Source organism: Bos taurus, chromosome 19 (genome assembly GCF_002263795.3).
Source record: "Bos taurus isolate L1 Dominette 01449 registration number 42190680 breed Hereford chromosome 19, ARS-UCD2.0, whole genome shotgun sequence".
NCBI lineage: Eukaryota > Metazoa > Chordata > Mammalia > Artiodactyla > Bovidae > Bos > Bos taurus.
In genome coordinates this window covers 12,261,829-12,287,354 of record NC_037346.1, presented here as the reverse complement: position 1 = coordinate 12,287,354, position 25,526 = coordinate 12,261,829, and the positions used below count along the sequence as shown (strand labels likewise).

General features: G+C 41.7%; 1 protein-coding gene across 10 annotated transcripts in view; it reads left to right on the top strand.

Annotated features, from left to right (window-relative positions):
• The first annotated feature begins 1,051 nt into the window (after positions 1-1,051).
• The window catches only part of BCAS3 (BCAS3 microtubule associated cell migration factor), a 586,592-nt gene continuing 562,117 nt past the window's right edge, over positions 1,052-25,526 (top strand). For 8 of the 10 annotated variants that reach the window (XM_024980624.2, XM_059878412.1, XM_024980621.2 and 5 more), the window contains exons 1-4: positions 1,481-1,538; positions 2,932-3,019; positions 7,467-7,521; positions 15,743-15,818. In XM_024980624.2, coding sequence (XP_024836392.1) covers positions 2,949-3,019; positions 7,467-7,521; positions 15,743-15,818 — 202 coding nt within the window. In that variant the 5' untranslated portion in view covers positions 1,481-1,538; positions 2,932-2,948. Of the gene's footprint in view, positions 1,145-1,480; positions 1,554-2,931; positions 3,020-7,466; positions 7,522-15,742; positions 15,819-25,526 lie in introns of those variants that run through there. The other 2 variants (XM_059878411.1, XM_059878410.1) reach the window with 2 other exon arrangements.

Genomic DNA, 25,526 nt, shown 5'->3' with positions numbered 1-25,526 from the left:
CCTATTGGTCTCTGGATTTCATCTTTATTCTTTTTTGTGGGTCAGAGACAACATGAGAATAATAATGATTTAATTAACTACCTCTGAATTTTGAACTATCTGTTGTATTCAGGCCTGTTAGGTGTTAAGGGAAATTCAACAATATGAAAGCCTTAAGTCTACTCATGCCTAGGTGGAGTTTAACTTTCTGTGGGAGAAAATAAGACATACCTTAGGGAAATAACCGAAAAAAAAAAAACAAAACATTTTCAGAGACAACAAGTAAGCCAGGGATAGTAAAAGATCAAAAAGAATTCAAAATATTGGGAAAGATTCCTTCCGTATAGGGTTTCATGTAGGAAGCAAATCATAAAAGACTGATGGTGCTGGGCATTTGTGTAGTGAAGAAGATAAATTTCCTCAAAATCTTTCATTAGCCTAATGTTCAAACATTGGGCTGATAAATATCACTTTGGGTGTCCTTTTTTACTGGCACTAATTGAGCGTCATAATCAAATGGGTGGCTTCTTGGCTATATCTATATTTATCTCTCCAGCACCTGATTAACTGCATATTTCCGGTGAGACAGTTTAGCGACTAAACTTTTTCCTTCTCACGGTGCTAAAACCTTTTTAAAATTTTTACTGAGGTTATCAACACCTCTGTTACAAACCCCATGGCTATTAATGATCCATAGTCTCAGGGGACTGTCAGAGGTATTAAACTTGACAGTGCTTATGAAGTGCTTAGGTCTTAAACATAACAATAAATGTTATTATTATAAAAAAAGATGTCACTGACGGAATGACACCAGGGAGATCTCCATCTGTTCCTTACGGGAAATGTAAACAAGTGAGGAAGGAGTCAGGCGTGGTCCACCACCTAGGTCAAACAGACAACATGACAGCCGCACCCTTCATTCAGATCACCACCCCGGCTCGGGAGCCCACCGGGGGAAAACCAGCCTCAGCTCCCGGAAGGTAAACACATCGAAAAAGGCGGGGCAGAAGGCGGGTTCGGAATGGCTGAGTGGCCAGCGAAAAGTGATTGGCAGCTGCCATGTCCACGTGCTTTGAGCTTCGAACCAGCTGTCGCGAGAATTCGATGTAAACACACCCGTCTCGGTGTCGAGTCTGACTGCTAGCCTGCGACGCCCGAGTAAGAGGTACGGGCTTCTGCAGCAGGACGCTTTGTGACTGGGCCACGAAGGCGCTGGGCACAGAGGAAAACAGACGTGTTTGTAATTCCCCGCCACCCGCCTGCGTTCGCAACCGAACCTGACACCTCGGCTTCACTCGAACTCTACATACTGTTTTGTTTTCCCTCGAGCCCCAGCGGATTGGGTCAATTCAGGAGGCGGGCCCGCCTCTTTCCTACTTGCTGGTTGGCGAAGCTGACCCCTGAGGGCGGTGCCCGGCTGCGGCCGGTGTGCTTCTGGGATTGGCTGGAGAGGTAGTTCCGCTGAGGCGTGGTAGGAAGTGGTAACCGTCAATCACGAGGGGGAGACTCCAAACACTGAGCCTTGAGCTGGAGCGCAGCGTTTACCGGCGGGGCGGCCGGTGAGAGGGCTGACGGTGCGGTGTGGCTCGGGGGAGGCTGGGCGAGGACCAGGGCCGGGCAGCGTTGAGGCCAGGGGGTTTGGCTGGCGGGGATTCGGCGAGGAGGGGCTGTGGAGGTCGGAGGGGGAGGGGAGGCAGGGCCAGGGGCCAGAGGGCGGCCGGGGGCAGCGGCGGCTCGGTGTTGGAGGTTAAGTGGGTAGCGCCGTGCTGATGTCTTTCAGGAGAGTGGGGCCTGAGGGGCTGGCGAGGGTCGTTCTCGGGAGACAGGGTCCTTAAGGACAGTTTCTTGGGAGCCTGTGTTTCGAAAAATAAAGGGTGGAATGGAAATGAGAGGGCTGAGAGGCTCGAGGTGAAGGTCCCTTCTGAGGAAGGGGTCCCTGGGCTAGCTGGGGCAGAGGGTCTTTTGCTTGTAGCAGATGGGAATCGTCTGTGGGCGAGATTTCCGTTAAGGTGATAGAATGCCCCTTGCTTAAAAGAGGTGGCTTTAGGTGCTTTCAAGCAAGATTAGCTCCAGGCTATGTGCTGTCTCCTAAGATCTTTCACATTGCTGTCTCTTTTAACCTTAACCAAGTGTGTTCCATGCTTTTAAAACCTCCCAAGTGATTCAGATGCTTGTTAGACATTCAAGAATCAGGATGCAGTGATGGGACTGGAAAGGATAAAGGGCTTCTAATGTCATATAAGTTTTTATTACTTACTTAGACTCTGGTGATTAGGTTACAGTAGCAAAGGGGTTAACATATGATTTTGAAAATCTTGTTGAATTGTGACCATGCAGTCTCTTTTTAAATATATAATTGACATAAAGTATTAGATTAGTTTCAGGTGTACCCATAATGATTGGTATTTGTATATATTGTGAAATGATCACAATAAGACTAGAAAACACCCATTAGGATACATATGTAGTCTTACTCATAGATTACCAAAGATCTTAGTTGGAAGGTGTTACCTCACTGCTCCATTTGGTCTTAAAATACTGTACCTTGTATATTTTTTATTATTCAACATTAGAGTTCAATAAATTCTCTAATTTTGGCTCACAGAGGTAGCACATTTGTTTTTATAAAGTGATCCTCTGCTAGACTTTCCATCCCTTCCTAGTTTATGTTAACGGGAGCTCAGCGGGTCCTACAAGAGTCTTAACTAGTTTTGTGGTTCTGAGGCTTGGTCCAAATAAGAAGACCTCACAGTAGTTTGAAAAGTACTTTTGTCTATTTCTTCCTATTCTGCCCTCTGCCCTTTTGGGTATAAGAGAAATTGCTGGGAAATTTTCCTATATTTTATATATTTTTTGACAATGGATCTCTAGCGAGCAATCATATATCTTTCTTGTTATCCTGAGCAGTAATGACCCTTTTTTTTTTTTTTTGTCTGTTCATTCTGGAAACAGGTTTTCTGAATGAAGAAATGGCTACAGACTCCCCCAGAAGACCCAGTCGTTGTACTGGTGGAGTTGTGGTTCGCCCTCAGGCCGTCACGTAAGCAAATTTCAGATGAACCTGATAGGTGAAAGAAAGATTACTCAGAATAGTAACTAACAATCAGCTTTCTTTCCTGAGCAGTGCTTACTTTTGAAAATCTGTTTAACTTGGCTTTACAGGATGACAGATATTATTGATTGCCAAAGCCAAATAAAAGCAATAATTGGAGGGTCAAGTTGATGTGTTTAGCACATTTATAGAGTACATGAAAAACACATGAGTACTGTTTTTTCAGACCTCAGTTTTAACAATTTGTGGGTCATTAAGTCAGTTTAGTCGATCAGGACCATTTAAAAAATAGAATATAATAGAAAATATAATTGGAGGTTAGTATTGTGTTCTGACAAGCACATAGATGTATTCATTCACATGTATGTGTATGTTTACTATGTGTGTGTGGATGTGCTCAGTTGTGTCCAACTCTTTGTGATCCGGTGGACTGTAACCCACCTGGCTCCTCTGTCCATGGGATTTTCCTGGCAAGAATACTATATTGTGATGTAAAATATATCACTCTAGGTCTCAGTCAGAAAGTTTCAAAGTCAGTGTCAGAATACATTTCTATATTTTAAGCATTTTTTGACAAAGCATATCTGTACTTTCTAGGAGCTTATAATCTAATGTAGTTTAAGATGTATATACTTGTAAGCACTATAATGAATAAAAAAAGATGCCAGCAAAACAGCATGAGAATTTAGAGGGAATATTTTAGGGAAAGTATTTAGTTGGAGTACTTCAGATCTGAAAAGGTTTCATTAAGAAGCTAACATTTATAGCATACTTTAAAAGTAGAATATAATTTGGGCAGTTAGAATCAAGGGCTCATTTTCGGCAAAGGGGATGGAGTGAGCAGATGTGGGAAAGGGAAGCTGTTTTCATAAATGAAATCTTAGGGAACTTGACCTATTTAAAGGAGGTTGGAGTGGACAGTCAAGACCCTTGAATAGCTGGCTAAGGAGATGAAATTTGTTTTCTGTCTTTCAAAAATGTCGTAAGGGAATTGTAGCATTTTGGATTATTTCCCATGGACAGTTTAGCATGTTACATAAAGATTTCCTTCGTAGATTAACAGAAATATGTGCATACTATGATAATTTACCATTAAACTCCCCTTATTTTCCTCTTGTGTTTCCCAGGGCTGTATATTCCTTCACTAACTAAGGACCATGGCGATAGGTTAAGCATATTATTAGCTATGAGTTAGGTACTATTTCAGTCTTCGTTTTACAGGTGAGGAAACCAAAGCAGAGAGATACCAGTTTTCCTTGATAACAGCCAAGAAAGGAAACCTGGATCAAACCCAGGCAGTTTGTGTCCAGAGTCTGTGTGCTTTATGCACTGTTCTATGCTGCCTCACCATATGGTATTCCACATATATTGCTTTCGTTATGCAACATGTAATTTTAGTGTTTTTTTGAAGTTCTTTAATTTATTCAGTGTTCTCTTAACAACTAATGCTTGAGCATCTATTCTGTGCCTAAATATTGACTTATGGATTCTGGAGATAAAAGGTAAATATGAGAGAGGGATTCCTTTCTGTAATAAGAGTTTACATTCCAGTGGGGGACACAGTCCATAAAGTCATCACAGGCTGTGATCAGTGCCCAGTGTGCTCTGATGAAGAGTGACATCGGAGGGTGTGATTTAAGGCTGTCAGGGAGGACCTCTCTGAGGAGGTAACTCTAAGGCTGGAGATCTGAAAGGGAAGAGTTTGAGAAGGAATCCATGGAGAACAAAAGCTGATGTAAAGGTCTTGATTCAAAGAAGAGCTTGGTGTGGTCTAGGAATTGAAGTTGCATGTGACTGAAGCAGGCTAAGGAGAGGGGGAGAAAAATGAGGTTGGAGAGGAAGGCCTAATCAGTTTTTATAGGTATCTAAGGCCCAGGGACGGGGGAGCCTGGTGGGCTGCCGTCTGTGGGGTCGCATAGAGTCGGACATGACTGAAGCGACTTAGCAGCAGCAGCAGCAAGGCATATTGCCTTTTTAAAAAATAGGATTTAGAATAACTCACATTGTTTCCTCTAAATGTGATTTTTCACATTTCTCTAAAATGAAGTTGATTTGGTGTTTTGAATAATTTTTTTTCTCCATTTGCTGATACCCATATATTTCACATTTGAAATATCTTCAGGATCCTTAATACTGGCTTCCATGTGGTTTAGTGGTAAAGAATCTGCCTGCCAATATAGGAGACACAGGAGATGTGGGTTCAATCCCTGGGTTGGGAAGATCCCCTAGAGGAGGGAATGCCACTAAAGTATCCTTGCCTGCAGAAATCCTATGAACAGAGGAGCCTGGTGGCTACAGTCCATGGGATTGCAAAGAGTTGGACACGACAGTGCACGCGTGCACACACATGCAGTATCCTTAATAGTTCTTCACTTTTATGCATTTTGATATTTTCCCATGTCTTACCTATGTCAAGAGTTCTGTGAGGATTTCTTAATAACTCCTAATGCCTGCTGCTGCTGCTAAGTCACTTCAGTCGTGTCCGACTCTGTGCAGCCCCATAGACGGCAGCCCACCAGGCTCCCCTGCCCCTGGGATTCTCCAGGCAAGAACACTGGAGTGGGTTGCCATTTCCTTCTCCAATGCATGAAAGTGAAAAGTGAAGGTGAAGTCGCTCAGTCGTGTCCGACCCTCAGTGACCCCATGGACTGCAGCCTTCCAGGTTTCTCCATCCATGGGATTTTCCAGGCAAGAGTACTGGAGTGGGGTGCCATTGCCTTCTCCGCCTAATGCCTGCACCTGCATCAAAACAGATTCATTTTGCTGTATACAGGTAAGGGATTAGGATTAGGTTCATAACCAATTTAAACAGAAGGTCACTGAATACTGAGTCATCAGCAGTAGTTTTTCTTGCTCTAGGGCATTCTTCTGCTCTGACTTAGGAAGATCCTGCTTTAGTCAAGTCTTCTCTCATCACTCCTTCGGTATGAGTTAAAAGTTGTATCCTTTGGGTTGGCTAAAAAGTTCATTTGGGTTATGGAAAAACCCAAATGAACTTTTTGGCCAATCCAGTATATCACTATAAGAGACCATGTGGCCATAAAAAAGAATGAGATATTTCCATTTTCAGCAGTATTGATGGACCTAAAGATTATCATACTGAGTGAAGTAAGCCAGGCAAAGAAAAACAGATCTATTATAGCACTTACATGTGGAATCTGAAAACAAATACAGATGAACTTATTTATAACTCACAGATGAAGAAAGCAAACTTATGGTTAGCAAAGTGGAAAGAGAACGGGAGGGATAAGTTAAGAGTATGGGATTAACAGATAAACACTATGCTATGCTATGCTAAGTCACTTCAGTCGTGTCCAACTCTGTGCGACCCCATAGACGGCAGCCCACCAGGCTCCCCCGTCCCTGGGATTCCCCAGGCAAGAACACTGGAGTGGGTTGCCATCTCCTTCTCCAGTGCATGAAAGTGAAAAGTGAAAGTGAAGTCGCTCAGTGAAGTCGCTCAGTCGTGTCCAACTCTTAGCGACCCCATGAACTGCAGCCTACCAGGCTCCTCTGTCCATGGGATTTTCCAGGAAAGAGTACTGGAGTGGGGTGCCATTGCCTTCTCTGCAGATATACACTAGTAGACATAAAGTAAAAAATAAGGATTTGCTATTGTTAGCCCAGGGAACTGTATACAATACCTTATAATAACCTATAATGGAAAGAATTGGGAAAACATAGAAAACTGAATCACTTTGCTTTGTACACCTGAAACTTACACAGTATTGTGATTCAACTATGGAGTGAAGTGAAGTGAAAGTCACTCAGTTGTGTCTGACTCTTTGCGACCCCATGGACTATACAGTCCATAGAATTCTCCAGGCCAAAATACTGGAGTGGTAGCCTTTCTCTTCTCCAGGTGATCTTCCCAACCGAGGGATCAAACCCAGGTCTCCCACATTGCAGGTAGATTCTTCACCAGCTGAGCCAGCAGGGAATCTACTCTTTGCGACCCGGTGTTCTGGAATTCTCCAGGCCAGAATACTGGAATGGGTAGTCTTTCCCTTCTCCAGGGTATCTTCCCAACCCAGGAATGGAACCGGGGTCTACTTCAATTTAAAAAAGTGGAGGGGCTTCCCTGGTGATCCAGTGGTTAAGACTCTTTGCTTCCATTGCAAGGGGCACAGATTTGATCTCTGGTCAGGGAACTAAAATCCTGCATGCCATATGGCACAGCCAAAAAAACCCCCCAAAAAACAAAAAACATGACTTTTAAAAAGAGTTAATGTTTGAAAGAAATTTAAAGCTCATTTGCGTTTAAAAACATATTCAGAAAAATTAAGAAAGTAAGTTAGCAGAATTACCAGGTGATGAAAGTTGTTTTTTTCTTTTTTAAGTATTATGAATAACTGTTAGAGCTTGTAGAAAGAGCTTTTCCTTGTTTTATATTTAGCTGTCATGTTAAATTTTCTCCATCTCACCCCTTTTTCAGGGAGCAGTCCTACATGGAAAGTGTCGTGACTTTTCTGCAAGATGTTGTGCCTCAGGTAAGTATCTCTGTGGTTTCGGGAATAGCATGTCTTACTCTTGGCCAGGGAAGTTCTGAAATATTCTGTTCCCTGAGTTTGACACCAGTATCATCAACTTAAGAAAGACTTTTGATGTTTTAGCATTGTGAGCACTGGTAGTGTGGAACTATTCCTGCTGTTACTATTAGATGTGCCTTAGTTTTGTGCTGATGTTGTCATAATTATGTTTCTTTAGGACTTGATTTCCTAAGAGGAATCAAGGTGAGGTACTAGTTGAGAGATGGGGCTTGGGAATGCCTATTTGGGTTCTGTTTCCAAAATCTTCTCTTGTCGTAAATGTTGCCTGTTGAAAGTGAAATAAGCAGTATATGCTTTGCATTTGGTTAACGAGATATTATATTAACCAAATACTGAGTGCAGATCTGTATCACTTTCATATTGAACAGTAGTTTTATGCCAGTTAGAGCTTGTCTTGTTACTCTAGGGCTTCCCTGGTGGCTCAGACGGTAAAGAACCTGCCTGCAGCGTGGGAGACCTGGGTTTGATCCTGGGTCAGGATCCCCTAGAGAAAGGAATGGCTCCCTACTTCAGTATTGTTGCCTGGAGAATTCTGTGCACAGAGGAGGCTGGGGGGCTACAGTCCATGGGGTTGCAAAGAGTTGGACACAACTGAGTGACCAACAGTTTGTTACTCTAAGAGAGTAAGCCCTTTACTGTTCACTAACTGTGAGAATAAAGAATGAGAGTAACTCTCCTGGGATCATCTCTAGTGCACCGTCACCCAGACTTCAATTAACATAGGTAACACTTGGCACACTTGTTAAAAATAATAATTTCCAGCCCCATCTCCAGGTGAGTTTGTCTTAAGGGAATTGAGGCGGCCTCCAGTAACTTGTGTCTCTAGGAACAATCTCAGGTGATTCTTGGGAAACAGTATCTTTGGGAAGTTGCTGGTTAGTGGAGTTCCTAAAGGGGGAGGGTTCTGGTTTTCTCTGGTACTGTCAGTGTTCCGACTGGCATAATATCTGTAATTGTAGTGATGAAAAAGGGCATTCATAAATCCAGTGTCCCAGCTTTAGGAGAAGGTCCTGGAAAAGTCTAAAATCCAGATTTCAATTGTATTACACCAATTGTATTCTTCAAATAAGGGAAAATATTAAGGCATATATGGTCTTCCTTTATTATATTCAGTCAACTTTGATGAAAAAATAGGTCATGATGGCAAGATCTCTGGGGCCTGTAAGGCAAAATAAATGCTTTGTTTTCTTGAGGAGCTTGGTTAAGTAGGGAAGTCAATGGCTTGAAACAGTCAGAGATAGTAGTAACATATCCGTAAGATATCAGAGACAGTAGTAAGATATCAGAGACAGTAGTAAGATATCAGTAAGTGCTGCACCTGGTAGTAACCGGCTGAATATTTAAATGCTCAGGGAATGCACAGCAAAGGAAGAGCGAGAGTCAAGTTCCAAAGGACATTGGAAGTGGGGTCAGTTGAAATGAATGGAAATGTGATGGTGAAGGAAACTGCCCAGCTGGGGATGGTAGGCAGCAGAATTGCTGTGGCTGTAGAGACTCTTGTATAGCCCAGGCTTAGAGAGCGATCAGGGCCAAAATCCAATTTGGTCTTCTATAAAACTGTACCTTTCTCTTAACCCCTGGGCCTTGATATGAGCTAGTTCTAAGGGAGGAGCGTTTGAACATCTTGATAGTCTACCTTCCCATTAGAATGCCCCTTTATAACATTTTTCAAAGGCACCTTTTGCGCTCATGGAAACCCTGCAGAGCAAGCAGTTTTTTGTCAGCTGGAAGAGAGAGGCTGCGATCAGAGGCTTTGAGGGACTCGTTGGAGAGTTTTCTAGAGAAACAAGAATACTGGATTGAGCAATAGATTGAAAATAGGGGGCTGCTAAAACTGATTGGGTTTTAGCCAAGAATGTTATGATGGTGCAAGGTGGAAGATTAACTTAGTTTTTATGAGGATTATACATCAGGAAGGGGATGAGCTATGCAATTGACTGTGAAGATTGGGATCAGAGTTAGGTACCTGTGGAAGTAAAGATGTAGTTATGGATCTAAGAAATAGAATAGTCATTTAAGAAGTTTGCATTGTCTAAGTCATTATTCTAGTGACTGTGGAAAGAAAACAAAAATTCAGGCAGCAGACTTGACTCAACCAGGCGCCACCAGTCGGGTGCTGTGTTAAGTTAAGGGATGCTCAGTGCCTGTCCTAAAGGCTTCATAGTCTAGAGACCTGCCTGGTGGTCCAGTGGCTAAGACACCATGGTTCCAATGCAGGGGGCCTGGGTTCTATCCCTGGTAAGGGAACTAGATTGCACGTGCTGCAACTGAGTTTATATTCTTCACTTAAAGATCCCATATGCCACAATTAAGACCTGGAGCAGCCAAATTAAAAAAAAAGCTTCTTGGTCTTGTGCAGTAGTCAGGCAGACCCTTTTTTTTAAAGGGCCAGAGAAGTTTTACAGCTCATACAGTCTTTGCTGCAACTGCTCAGCACTGCATTTTACATAAAAGAAAGGGTATGGCTGTATTAAAATAGAGCTTGATTTATGAACACAGGTTGTTTAGTCACTAAGTCGTGTCCTACTCTTTGACACCTCATGGACTATAGCCTACCAGGCTTCTCTTTCCATGGGATTTCCCAGGCAAGAAAACTAGAGTGGGGTGAGATTTCCTTCTCCAGTGAACATAGGTGGTAGACCAGATTCGATGACCCATGGTCCCTTTTTTCCACATTTAATCCAGAATAGAATGGGAAAGACTAGAGATCTCTTTAAGAAAATTGGAGTTACCAAGGTAATGTTTCATACAAAGATAGGCCCAGTAAAGGACGAAAATGTCAAGGACCTAACAGAAGCAGAAGATGTTAAGAAAAGGTGCCAAGAATACACAAAAAAACTGTACAAAAAAGGTCTTAATGACCGAGTTAACCGAGTGATGATGTGGTTACTCACCTAGAGCCAGACATCCTGGAGTGTGAAATCAAGTGAGCCTTAGAGTCTTACTACAAACAAAGCTGGTGGAGGTGATAGAATTCTAGCTGAACTATTTCAGATCTTAAAAGATGATGCTGTCAAAGTGAATGCATTCATTATGCCAGCAAATTTGGAAAACTCAGCAGTGGCCATAGGACAGGAAAAGGTCAGTTTTCATTCCAGTCCCGAAGAAAAGCAATGCCAGATAATGTTCAGGTTACCCCACAACTGCACTCATTTCACGGGCTAGCAAGGTAATGCTGAAAATGCTTCAAGTTAGGCTTCAACAGTACGTGAGCCGAGAACTTCCAGATATACAAGCTGGATTTAGAAAAGGCAGAGGAAACAAGATATCAAATTGCCAACATCCGCAGGATCGTAGAAAAAGAAATGGAATTCCAAAAAAAAAAAAATCAACTTCTGCATCATTAACTATGCTAAAGCTTTTGACTGTGTGGATCACAACAAACTGTATAATATTCTTAAAGAGATGGAAATGTTAGACCACCTTACCTGCCTCCTGAGAAACCTGTATGCAAGGACAGGAAGCAACAGTTAGAAGTGGATATGGAACAAAGGACTGGTTCCAGATTGGGAATGGAGTACGTCAAGGCTGTATATTGTCACCCTGCTTATTTAACTTATATGCAGAGTACATCATGTGAAATGCTGGACTGGATGAATCACAAGGTGGAATCAAGATTGCTGGGAGAAATATCAACAACCTCAGATATGCAGATAATACCACTTCAGTGGCAGAAAATGAAGAGGAACTAAGGAGCCTCTTGTTGAAGGTGAAAAAGGAGAGTGAAAAAGCTGGCTTAAAACTCAACATTCAAAAAACAAAAATCATGGCATCCGGTTCCATCGCTTCATGGCAAATAAGTGGGGGATATGTGCAAAAAGAGTCAGATTTCATTTTCTTGGGCTCCAAAATCACTGCAGACAGTGACTGCAGCCACAAAATTAAATGACTCTTACTCCTTGGAAGAATAGCTATGTCAAACCTATACAGTGTTTTAAACAGCTGGAGACATCATTTTGTGGACCAAGGTCTGTCTAGTCAAAGCTATGGTTTTTCCAGTAGTCATGTATGGATGTGAGAGTTGGACCATAAAGAAGACTGAGTGCCGAAGAATTGATGTATTTGAACTGTGGTGCTGGAGAAGACTCTTCAGAGTCCCTTGGATTGCAAGATCAAACCAGTTAATTTAAAGGAAATCAGTCCTAAATATTCATTGTAAGGACTGATGCTGAAGATCCAGTACTTTGGCCATCTAATGCAAAGAGCTGACTCACTGGAAAAGACCCTGATGCTGGGAAAAATTGAGGGCAAGAGGAGAATGGGACAACAGGGAATGAGATGGTTGGATGGCATCACTGACTCGATGGATATGAGTTTGAGGAAACTCTGATAGTGATGGACAGAGAAGCCTGCCTTGCTGCAGTTCATGGGGTTGCAAAGAGTCAGACACAACTTAGCAACTGAACAGCAACAAATCCAGAATCTGCCATTTTGCATTCAGCCACTTGGCAAATGATACATCTTTGCTGAGACATGTTCCAACCCCTGCTTTATCCTGGGAATCACTGAATTCATGGAACCTAAAAATTATTCTCTGGGTTTCCAAATATCCCTAAGAGGGAGAAAATGTGTTGTCAGACTTATATCAGTTTCTTCATCTGTCACAAATAGTGTGAATTCCCACTGTGTTTAACAGATGTCATTATGACTGATAGAAGCCCTAAGCTATGCCCTTTGATTCAATAATTGTACTTAAGAAAACTTACTAAAAAATTCTCAGAAAAAAAAAAGTTACAGCCAAGAACTTTTGAGTGAGAAATTTTGACATTTTTCAGTGTGAAAAATTGTAGCCACAGGACTTCCGTGGTGGTCCAGTGGCTAAGACTCCGTGCTCCCAATGTAGGGGGCCAGGGGCCAGGGTTAGATCCCTGGTCAGGGGACCAGATCCCACATGCTGCAACGAAGACCCAGGGCAGCCAAATCAATCTAAATAAAATTATAGCCTGCCCAAATGTCAGTAATAGTCAAGCAAATTATATGTGGTCTCTGTAGAATAATTTGCTATAATTAAAAGTAATACTTTTGACAAAGAGCATGCAATGGAAGTTATTTTCTCTCCAGTGAAGAAAAAACATACCTACAGTGATTGTTGCTGTATTTTTTTAAATTTAGTAATAACTCTGTGCTTATGAATGTGTATATGTTTTAGAAACCATATAAGGAATAAAAGGAGAAATAACAAGTCCTGTATCAGTAATGGGATAAAACCTTCAAATCTAAATAAGAGAGCAGTGCTGTTGGATCTTGATTGAAGGAGGGCTAAAAATCAGTGCTGGGGGAGAAATTATGTGTCAGTACACTGACCTCCAGTAAGATAGCAGATAAACCTGAATGGGGGCCTTCCCTGGTGGCATAGTGGGTAGGAAGCTGCCTACCAATTCAGGGGACACCAGTTTGATCCCTGGTCTGGGAAGATCCCACATGCAGTGGAGCAACTGAGCCCGTTCACGGCTACTGACGCCTGCACTCTCTAGGGGCCTCCAGCCACAACTAATGAGCCCCTGTACCTAGAGCCTGTGCTCTGCAGTAGGAGAAGCCACCGCAGCGAGAAGCCTGTGTACTGCAACTAGAGAGTAGCTCCACTGTCCACAACTAGAGAAAGCCTGTGTGCAGCAGCGAAGACCCAGTGCAGCCAAATAAAGCAGTGTGTACAGATCAAAAAAAAAAAATCTGAATCGGCACCTGGTGAGTCTATGCTTCACTGACAGACGACTCAAAACATGAATAAAGGATATCATCGAAAGCTGGGAGGCAAAATGACATGATGTCACTTGCCTTCTAGATGCCAGCCTGCAGGAAGGCACGCAATATGCTTCAGTCAACTTCATAGAATTTTCTAAAAAATGCTTAGTAGAGAGCAGTATGTCTGCTGAGGAGAGATGAAAACCTGAAGACGTAGCAGAAGTGTTGCAAGCCTTGTGAAAGTCTTGTTTCTCCCTGAAGGGGAAAGAGAAGAAGTCTTAAGAATCCCAATCCACTGAAAAGCCTCTTTTAACCTTGTTTCATATTGCATGTTGGCCAGAAGTCAAAGGAGAGCATCGTGCAAATGTTGGAGAGGAATTGGGAGAATGTTGATTAAGGAGATGATAAGCTGCCTTAAGGGTTCCCCGGTGGCTCAGCAGTAAAGAATTCGCCTGCAGTGCAGGAGAGGTGGGTCCAATCCCTTGTTCGGGAAGATTCCCTGGAGGAGGAAATGGTAACCTACTCCAGTATTATTGCCTGGAGAATCCTGTGGACAGAGGAACCTGGTGGGCTACAGTTCATAGGGTTGCAATGAAACTGAAGTGACTTAGTGCACATGTGCACACAAGCAGCCTTATGCTAAATGGAAGAAGATTTGGAAATGTATTATTGCTTTACCAGGTTAATGGAGAGCCTCACATAGGGAAAAAGGGGTCGTCCTAAATGCAGTGTGGTATCCTAGGTTGAGTCCTGGAGCAGAGAAAGGACATTAGTGGAAAAACTGCTGAGATCCCAATAACGACTGGGGCTTAATTAGTAGTAAAGCACCCGTGTTAAGTCACTGGTTTTGACAGAGGTACCATGGTAAGGTAAGATTTGGTTAGATTAGATAGTTAATAGTAGGTGAAATTGGTTGACTGGTATATGAGAACTCTCGGTGCTATGTTTAATAATCTAAAATTATTCCCAGGTGAGAACTTTATTTTTAATAGGCAAAGCTTTGTTTTGTTTTTTCTAAAGATTTTTTATTTTTGGCTGCACTGAGGCTTAGTTGCTCCTGCAGCATGTGAAATCTTAGTTTCCCAACCAGGGATTGAACCCGCCTCTCCTGCATTGGAAGGTGGTTTCTCAAACACTGGACACGCAGGGAATTTCCAAGAGTTTTCAAGGATAAGAGAGCAAGACAGAGGAAGAAGAGGAAGAAGATGAGGATGAGATGGTTGAAGATAAAGTAGATGAATTAGTTGGTTCTAGTACAGATTTTCCTTTTCTCTAAGTATAATTGTACCATACATATCTCAGGTTGTTTTTTTTTTTAAACAAAGACAATTGAAATCACACGAATGTGTAAGATAACATTTTCTTTTTGTTTGATAAACCTACTATTAAAATGATCCTGTCTTTTAGTAATATCTTTAGTGGCCATTAACATTGTGTAGTACAGAAAAAGGCTGTAAAGTGACATGGAAATTTAAAGCAAGTCATGTATAACACATTATATATTGGATAGTAGTTTTTGTGAACTTTTGATACAGGTTATGTTAAATAACTTCTGTGAACTGAGTATCACTTTATAACTGAAAATGTTGCAGCTTTCTGTTGACATCCTCAGTGCTTGCAAGTATATACAACCTAGAAAATCTAGATACTTTTAAATAAAAGCATTTACTTTGTGGAGAGATGACTCCCTTTGAATACTGACGGGAGACTTCCCTGGCGCTCCAGTGGTTAGGACTTCACCTTCCAGTGCAGGCGGCGCAGTTTCAATCCCTGGTCAGGGAGGTAAGATTGCACATAACCTCACAACCAAAAAACCAAAAGATAAAACAGAAACAATATTGTAACAAATTCAATAAAAACTTTAAAAATGGTTCAGTGTAAAAAGAATGCTGGTGGATACTGTTGATTCTCTCCCAGTGACTTCACAGCAGTTTATGCTTATCTTCGTGACCCTTATGGGCTTGCAAGAAAGCTTATAGGTTGGGTCTAGAGGCAAAAGAGACTGAAAAAGTAATGTGTTTTTTCCATCCCCAACTCTGGCCCAGCACCCTCCACCTGGAACTGGTGGTTAGTGGAAAGTAATGATCTTGACAATTTTAGGTAGAGTATAATTGCTTGATCCTAAACACTTGGAAACTAAATCAATATATGTGGTGGTTTGGTTTATTTCTTCAGCTTTATTTGTTGACCAGTAAAGGAGATTAGTTTTTTGAGTGTCTTTGAGTTATAGTGACACTTCCAATAGACTCTGATCATTGTATTTTAGGTTTCTGCAGTTCTTAGGCTAAAAACCCTTTTCCGACCAAGAGTATCAGACTCCTAGATAGCTTTCTTTGAAAATAAAAGTATTACAAAATGTGCCAGTTCTCAAGATGTAGGATTGGTGAGGTTGGAGGGGTTCAATTACTCTTTGTTTTGAACATCACTACTATTCGTGCTATAAAACATTTTCATTCAAATATTTCTGTTTACTATACAGGCTTACAGTGGAACACCTCTAACAGAAGAAAAGGAGAAAATAGTCTGGGTCAGATTTGAAAATGCAGATTTAAATGGTATGCTTTTAACTTTTGGTGGGGGGGCATATGAATTAAATGTTTGAGGTTGACCTGATTCCAAAAAGAGAACCCTTACCTTTTGTCAGGTTACTTTCTCTTAAAATGAGTTTTTAAGTTTTCAAAAAACATTTATTTTCAACTATAGAAACTTGATTAGAATTAATATTGTAAGTCTTAGAGTCACTGTACATGTAGTGCCTAGCCTTAAACTTTAAGTCCAAGTAAGATAACAATTTCTTAGAGAAAAAGTTTTTCTAATTCAAGTTTGGTCAGTTGTATGGGATTTATAACAGCACAATAAAAATTAGTGTTGAACTTTTTAGACTTTGAAATATTTTTCTGGACTTCCCTGGTGGTCCAGTGGCTAAGACTCTGTGCTCCCAGTGCAGGGGGCTCGGATTCAATCCTTGGTTGGTGAACTAGATACCACATGCTGCAACTAAGAGTTCGAGTGTCCCAGCTGAGGAGGCTGCATGCTGCAAGCAAGGCTTGGTGGTGGTGCTAGTTTGGTTTAGTTGCTAAGTCGTGTCCGACTCTTGAGACCCCATGGACTGTAGTTCACCAGGCTCTTCTGTCCATGGAATTCTCCTGGCAAGAATACTAGAGTGGGTTGCCATTTCCTTCTCCAAGGCATCTTCCCGGCCCAGGAATTGAACCTGGGCCTCCTGCATTGGCAGGCAGATTTTTTACCGACTGAGCTATGAGGGAAGCCCAGGCTTGGTGTAGCCAAATAAGTAAATAAAAGGGAAATTATTTTTTAAAAACATTATATTCCTGAGCAGAACTTATGCCAGTCCAGGGCCTGTTTGTTCTCAGACACCTTCCTTCCACATCATTGCTCCTTCCTGTTGTCTTCTGGCTGAGTTTGGGAGGTACTGGTAGGAGATTGGAAGGGAGGATGGGAGCAAGGGAGAGTAGTATTCCGTCTCCCTGTCTTTTGGCAGCTACATTTCCTCCGTGCTTCTCTCTTCCCCTGGGCAGCTCCACTTGCCTTTCTGCGGGGTGACCCCAGCACCCTGCTTTCCTCCCTGTCTTCCTAGCTTAGGGGTGGTATTGGCTTCCTGCTGTTGCTAATTCAGTAGGCCACCGTCTGTGGAACCAGTTGTCTGTATTAAGTTCCCAGTTATGAATACACTGACTTGTTTTCATTTCCTAGTTGGACATTGATGGGTACCTTACTCTTGAGTCTTTGTCTCCTCTGGGACGTTTAAGATTCCGCATTTTCCTTTAAAAACTACTGTCCAGAACGCGGGAGGCTGTCACTTCCACAAATCGGTTTCTTTTGGATTTGGATTCTCTGTCAGGTGGTTTGTTTACATGGCAACTTGTTATGCCGTCCGTGCAGAGTAACACATTCGTATGTATAGGTGGTTATTTATGATACATAACCTTTTCCTACAGTATTTCTCTCTGAAAGCGCTTTATATTCAAAATTTCCTTTCTCTTCACGACTGTCAAATTTCCTTGTTGCTAGTGTATTCTTCTGTTTCTTCTTTCCCTTCTTTATTAAGAACTACTTACGTGTTTGTCATCTTTTGTTTCCTGTCACCATTTTCTCATGAATTCAGACTCTCTTCTCTTCTGCAAGTGTATTTGCTTTGTGGATGTCAATGTATTAGAGGACTTTCTTGATTTAATAAGAAAGGAAATGTGGTCATGGTCTTGAAAATATTAGACAATAGCAAAAAATTATAAAGCATATGCAGAATGTTAAAAGTAATTGATCTTTAAAAGGTTTATGTCAGCAGTAAAATGACTTTAAAAAAAATCACATAATTGGGACATTCCTGGCAGTCTAGAGGTTAGGGCTCTGCACTCTCACTGCCTGGGGCCCAGGTTCAATCCTGGGTAAGGGAACTAAAATCTTACAAGTCTCACGGCATGGTCAAAAAAAAAAAAAAATTTCACAAAATTAACTTTAAAAATGTCATCAAAATAATCTTTAGGAAAGTTTTTTTTTTTTTTTTAACAGCAAATAAGAATTGCTGGGGTAATAATGCTTTATAAAGCCTTTGCATTATTGAAGTGCAATGCATTTGCATCTGGAAATGTAAATGGATGCCACTTATTTGGGACTTTCTGTTCTGTTGAACTTATAATGGTTGTCCTTAAGAATATCCTGTATCTTAGTTGATTTATTAAACTTTTAAATTTATACATCTTCATGTTAAATACTTTAGCGTACTCCCATATCCTTTGGTCTCTCCTTTCTATGTCATATTGATAGTGTATGACATTTTGTCCTGGATTTTTATGGATACTCTTTTTACCATCTCTGGCCCTCGGGCTGTGTGTGCATGTGCACACAGGTATGTGTGTGTTTTAAAGCCATAGTAAATATTACCAAGATATTGGATCCTCCTTAACTTCCCCAGTCTCTTACAGCATTTCTTGGATTTGCCTCTTATTTGTGTTCTTTCTTTAGGAATGTTTTATTTAGGTGCTTGTATGGCAGACCTTTTGAGATATTTATGATTGAAAGAAAATTTGGCATGGGAAAGAAAAAGTAGGATTCCCTGGCTGAAAGTGCAGTATCTCTCTGAAAAAGGCCGTGTGTGCATGCTAAGTTGCTTCAGTTATTCCGACTCTTGCAGACTATTTGTACTGGAGCCCTCCAGGCTCCTCTGTCCATGGGCTTCTCCAGGCAAGAATACTGGAGTGGGTTGCCATGCCCTCTTCCAGGGATCTTCCCAACCCACAGTTTGAATGTGGGTTCTTGCGTCTCTGGCGTTTGGCAGGCAGGTTCTTTACCACTAGCTCTGCCACTTTTCCATTACATTAGAGATTCTTGATCAGCCATCCTGCCCTTCCCTGGTTTTGTCTTCCGCAGCTGGGATGTGATTCTTTGATCATTGCCTTTTGTCTGTCATGACATCGTAAGGGAGACAGTGGAGAGGCTGCTTCTGGCCGCCGCCGTAGTAGCTCAGCAGCCTGTTTCTTTGTAGAGCAGTTGGATACCCAGAGATTGTATTAGGTATTTAGGCTTCTCTTTACTAGACTTGGAGTTTTTTCTGGCAAAACAATTTAGAAGTCTTTTACCTGTCCATAGATTTAAGTTATTTTATAATATTAATGAAACTCTATTACCTGTTGATTTAAAACCTGCAGTCTTCAAATTGAACTGTGCTCTGCTGATTCCTTTCTGTTTGTTCCAGCAGGCCTGAGAACTCTGCTTTTCATCATGAAATTATTAAAGGGTGCCATTTGGCCCCTGCCACAGGGTTGCAGCCCGTCTGATTACGGGCTTATCAGAGTTGGGGGTGGAGTAGGTAACAGCTTATAGGAGAGATACTTCTGAGGAATCTGGGTTATTGGGATTCTCTTTTCCTGAATCCTTTTAGCTATCTCCGTTCCTAATCTAGTTTGGTGTCCAGTAGAGACTGCGACTGTTGGAGTTTAATAGGAGGAGGATTAAGGCCCTTTGTGTCATGGTTATTGTTTTGTTTCTGCTTTCAGGGAGTCTCGTTTATACCCAAGATTGTTTTTCTTGAGGCACTCACTGTACTGAAAAAGATAAAAGAAGTAGCCAAAGCAGGTTAATATCCTGACATTTTCTGTCACATTCTCTAAAGGTGAGCATGTAGTGTGAGTCCCAAAACACATCAGGTTTAATCAGCTGGTTTGCTCCAGTATAAGAACTGCCAACTTTCTAGCCTTTGCGGGGGTAATTCTTACTATCCTGAGTTGGTCAGTTCTAATATCAAGTTTTAAGTATCTAATTGATACTTAGATATCAATTTTTCTGTTCAACAGATTTTTTTTCTTAGTTGCATGTGATCAGTTTAAGGGCAAAAAAGGTTTTAATTGTGGTAAAATGTGCTTAACATAACATTTACTTTCTTAACCATTTTTGAGTGTACTGATCTGTAGTTGTAAATACATTCACATTGTTACACAACCAATCTCCAGAGCTGTTTTTATCTTGTAAAACTGAAACTATACCCATTACACAACGACTCTACATTCTCTCCTTCTCACTAACTCCAGGCAACCACCATTCTACTTTGTCTCTGAATTGGAGATACTTAAGCCACCTCATAAGCAGCATCATTCAGTGATATCATCAGTTCAGTTCAGTTGCTCAGTCGTGTCCGACTCTTTGTGACCCCATAAATCACAGCACGCCAGGCCTCCCTGTTCGTCACCAGCTTCCAGAGTTTACTCAGACTCATGTCCATCAAGTCGGTGATGCCATCAGCCATCTAATCCTCTGTCGTCCCCTTCTCCTCCTGACCCCAATTCCTCCCAGCATCAGGGTCTTTTCCAATGAGTCAGCTCTTTACATGAGGTGGCCAAAGTACTGGAGTTTCAGCTTTAGCATCAATCCTTCCAATGAACACCCAGGACTGATCTCCTTTAGAATGGACTGGTTGGATCTCCTTGCAGTCCGAGGGACTCTCAAGAGTCTTCTCCAACACCACAGTTCAAAAGCATCAGTTCTTCAGTGTTCAGCTTTCCTCACAGTCCAACTCTCACATTCATACATGACCACTGGAAAAACCATAGCCTTGATTAGACAGACCTTTGTTGGCAAAACAATATCTCTGCTTTTTAATATGCTGTCTACGTTGGTCATAACTTTCCTTCCAAGGAGTAAGCGTCTTTTAATTTCATGGCTGCAGTCACCATCTGTAGTGATTTTGGAGCTCCAAAAAATAAAGTCTGACACTGTTTCCACTGTTTCCCCATCTATTACCCATGAAGTGATGGGACCAGATGCCATGATGTTAGTTTTCTTAATGTTGAGCTTTAAGCCAACTTTTCACTCTCTTCTTTCACTTTCATCAAGAGGCTTTTTAGTTCCTCTTTACTTTCTGCCATAAGGGTGGTGTCATCTGCATATCTGAGGTTATTGATGTTTCTCCCGGCAATCTTGATTCCAGCTTGTGCTTCTTCCAGCCCAGTATTTCTCATGTGATATCATACATGTGTCTAAATTTCCTTTCTAAGTCTGTGATATTCTGTTTTTTGTTGTTTTTTTTAATCATTTTATCTTTTCATAGGTGATCATTTGGGTTGCTTCCACCCTTTGGCTTTACAAAGAATGCTGCTTTTAGCAGTTATTTTTGCAAATACCTCTTTGAGTCCCTGCTTTCAGTTTCTTTTTGAGTAATACCCATAAGTGGATTTGTTGGCTTATAAGTTCTTTTTAATTTTTTGAGAAACCACCGTACTATTTTCCATATGGTATTCATTTTAAACCTGCTCCCATGGCTGGGAAGCATAGTGGCTTAATCCCTTGAGTCTTTCACTTCTCACTGCTCCTCTCTGGCGCTTATTTCTCTTCTCTGACTTCTCTAATGAGGTTGGAGCAGTGATTGCTCAAAGCTCTCTGTTTATAACTTTATGATCAAAGAGGAAAAAAGAGTCCTTTGGGCAGTCCAGCATGCTCAGTCTGGATTACCTTCCAGTTATGGGAATAGTTGCAGTGGCCAAGGATATGGTACTAGCACTGGCTCAGCTGGTTGTGAGGAGAAGCCTGTCCTTGTGCTTGATGTGGGGGGAGGGTAAGATCAGTAATCAGAAAAGGAGGCGGTATAGAGCAGGAAGCGTGTGAGGCTGCAGAGAGAGCAGGGGCTGTGAGCCTCTGCTGCCCTAGTGTGCCTGGGTCCCCATTTCAGTGGCCTCCTAGACATCTTCACTTAGATATCCCCAAATGCCTCAAACTCTTAATCATTTCCCATCTAACTACGACGCTTCAGTATCTATACTTTAACCTCACTTGCCTTTCAAGAGTCACGAAAAGCAGAGAACTTTTTATACCTTGGAATCTTTGCACAGGGGATCTTCTGGCTGAAATGAGAATTTCAGCCTTAATCCTCATTCAGCTGTTGTGTGCACGTGTGTGCCCTCAGTCACTCAGTCATGTGCAACTCTTTGCGACCCCATGGACTGTAGCCCGCCAGGCTTTTTTGTCCGTGGGATTCTCTAGGCAAGAATTCTGGAGTGGGGTGCCATTCCCTCCTCCAGGGGATCTTCCCAACCCGGGGATCGGATGCACACCACCTGCGTCTCCTGCACTGGCAGGCAGAATCTTCATCGTTGCGCCACCTGGGAAGCCCCTCATTCACCTATTAGCATCTACTAAAAGTGAATTTCCAGTTTTTAGATTGGGTATTGGTAGGATATTGCTGCTATCAACATGCATGTGAAATACAGAAGAAGCTGGTTTGGGAGGAAAATTAATTTTACTTTACACCTTGATTTTTGAGGTGAGCAGAAAATCCAGGATCCGCCTCTCCTCCTCCCAAGTACAAACAGTTTTCCAAGGAGGGAGAGTATACTGAGTGTGCTAATAGGTGAGGTTAACAAATAAGATAGACTGTAAAAAAATTTTATTGAAATATAGTTGATTTACAGAGTTGTGTTAATATCTTCTGTATAGCAAAGTGATTGTTATACATATCTATACATTTTTTTTCATCTTCTTTTCCATGATGGTTTATCACAGGATATCGAATATAGTTCCCTGTGCTATACAGCAGAACCTTGTTGTTTATCCATCCTATATATAATAATTTTATATTATATATAATATTATATATAATATATTTGGCACATCTGCTAGTGCCAAACTCCCAATCCTTCTCTCCTCTACCTCCCTTCTCCTTGGCAGCCACAACTGTGTTCTCAGTGAAGATAGACATGTTGTTGAAGGATGAGTGAATCAAAGGAAAATGTTGTAGTTATCTAAAACCACAGAGGAAATGCTACATATCTCTATAGGAAAAACTGTAAAGTCCATATTTAGGGGAGAAAAAAGAAACCAGTGAAAAAGGTAAAGAGCAGTTTTAGAATAACCAGTGATGGTATGATAAAAGACATAAAGAATGAGGATTACTTAAAGCTGTAGTAGTTCTGAAGAATAACCTAAAGTTTTTACAAAATTAAGAGCTTCACTTAAAAGTAATGAAGTCTGCTCTACCACCATCCAGAGAAAGAAAAAGAGCACAAGTGACTAAGCAGAACCTAAAGTAAGATAAAGGAGATTTTTGTATAATGACCTCAGTGTTTTATATGTGGCATTTGAGGCCTTCTAAAAGTGACAACCTGTGATCAAGGTGGTAGCTGTGGTACAAAGATGACTGAATATCAAGAGTCCTGAGATTGCTCTTCAGCTTTGAGTAAGTTATACCAACCTTGTTCTTTATTTTTGGGTGGGGGGGCTTCCCTGATAGCTCAGTTGGTAAAGAATCTGCCTGCAATGCAGAAGGCCCTGGTTCAATTCCTGGATCAGGAAGATCCTCTGCTTAAGGGATAGGCTACTGCCTCTAGTATTCTTGGGCTTCCCTGGTGGCTCAGCTGGTAAAGAATCTGCCCGCAATGTGGGAGACCTGGGTTTGATCCCTGGGTTGGGAAACTCCCCTGTTCTTTTTAAGTTTTTTTCTTTTAGGCCACACCATATGGCTTGTGGGATGTTTGTTCCCTGACCAGACATTGAACCTGGGCCCTCAGCAGTGAGAGCACAGAGTCGTAGCCGCCATACAACCAGGGATTCCCCGAACTTGTTCTTGTCAGTCATAAAATGAAATCAGCTCCTGCTCTACGTATAAAACAGGATTTTTGTGCATCAGATTAGATAATGTATATATAAATCAATGGAATATTATAAAAGAACATTTAAATGTTAGATGTAAAGAGAATTGGGCTTCCCCCGTGGCTAAGTGGTAAAGAGTCTGCCTGTAGTGCAGGAGATGCAGGTACAGTCCCTGGGTTGGGAAGATCCCCTGGAGAAGGAAATGGTAGACCACTCTAGTATTCTTGCCTAGGAAATTCCCTGGACAGAGGAAGCTGGTAGGCTACAGACCATGGGGTCACAAAGAGTCGGACACGACTGAGTGACTGTTGATGTTCAGTCACTCAGTCATGTCCGACTCTTTGCAATCCCATGGACTGCAGCACACCAGGCTTCCCCGTCCTTCACTATCTCCTGGAGTTTGCTCAAACTCATGCCCATTGAGTTGGTGATGCCATCCAACCATCTCATGCTCTGTCACCCTCTTCTCTTGCCCTCAGTCTTTCCCAGCATCAGGGTCTTTTCCAGTGAGTCGGCTCTTTGCATCAGATGGCCAGAGTATTGGAGCTTCAGCTTCAACATCAGTCCTTCTAATGAATATTCAGGGTTGATTTCCTTTAGGATTGACTGGTTTGATCTCCTTACTGTCCAGGAGACTCTCAGAAGTCTTTGCCAACACCACAGTTCTTTGGTGCTCAGCCTTCTTTATGGTCCAACTCTCACATCTCTACATGACTACTGAAAAAACCATAGCTTTGACTAGATGGACCTTTGTCGGCAAAGTAATTTCTCTGCTTTTTAATACACTACGTTTGTCATAGCTTTCCTTCCAGGGAGCAAGCATCTTTTAATTTCATGCTGCAGTCACTGTTCACATCGATTCGAAGGCCAAGAAAATAGTCTGTCACTGTTTCCATTGTTTCCGCATCTATTTGCCATGAAGTGATGGAACCGGATGCTATGATCATCTTTTGAATGTTGAGTTTTAAGCCCGTATTTTCTCTCTACTCTTTCACGTTCTTCAAGAGGCTCTTTAGTTCCTCTTTGCTTTCTGCCATTAGGGTGGTGTCATCTGCCTATCTGAGGTTACTGATATTTCTCCCGGCTCTCTTGATTTCAGCTTGAGTTTCATCCAGCTCTGCATTTCCCATGATGCACTCTGCGTATAAGTTAAATAAGCAGGGTGACAATATACAGCCTCGTTGTACTCCTTTCCCAAGGTTGAACCAGTCCATTATTGCATGTCCAGTTTTAACTGTTGCTTCTTGACCTGCATACAGCCTTCTCAGGAGGTATGTCAGGTGGTCTGGTATTCCCGTCTCATGAAGAATTTTCCAGTTTGTTGTGACCCACACAGTAAGAGGCTTTAGTGTAGTCAGTGAAGGAGAAGTAGATGTTTTTCCTGGAGTTCCATTTCTTTCTCTATGGTCCTGTGGATATTAACAATTTGATCTCTGGTTCCTCTGCCTATTCTAAATCCAGCTTGTACATCTGGAAGTTCTGGATTCATGTAGTGTTGAAGCCTGGTTTGAAGGATTTTCAGCATTACCTTGATAGCATGTGAAATGAGTAAAATTGTAGGGTAGCTTGAATATTCTTTGGCATTGCCCTTCTTTGGGATTGGAAAGAAACCGACCTTTTCCAGTCCTGTGGCCCCTACTGAGTTTTCCAAATTTGCTGGCATATTGAGTGCAACACTTTAAGAGCATCATCTTTTAGGATTTGAAATAACTCAGCTGGAATTCCATCACCTCCACTAGCTTTGTTTGTAGTAATGCTTCCTAAAGCCCAATGATTTCACGCTCCAGGATGTTTGGCTCTAGGTGAGTTACCACACCATTGTGGTTATCCTGGTCATTAAGACCTTTTTTTTAAAGTTCTTCTGTGTATTCTTACCACTTCTTAATCTCTTCTGCTTCTGTTAGGTCCATACTGTTTCAGTCCTTTACTTTGCCCATCTTTGCAAGAAATGTTCCCTTGGTATCTCTAATTTTCTTGAGATCTCTAGTCTTTCCCATTGCATTTTTTTCCTTTATTTCTTTGTATTACTTGCTTAAGACTGAGGGACTAAACAACAAAAGAGAATTAATTATGCCCTTAGGTTAAATAAGCTTATGATTCTGAATTTTGCTGGATATAGAATCATGTGCTATTAATTTTATGCTAGTGAATTCCTGTCAAAGGAAAAT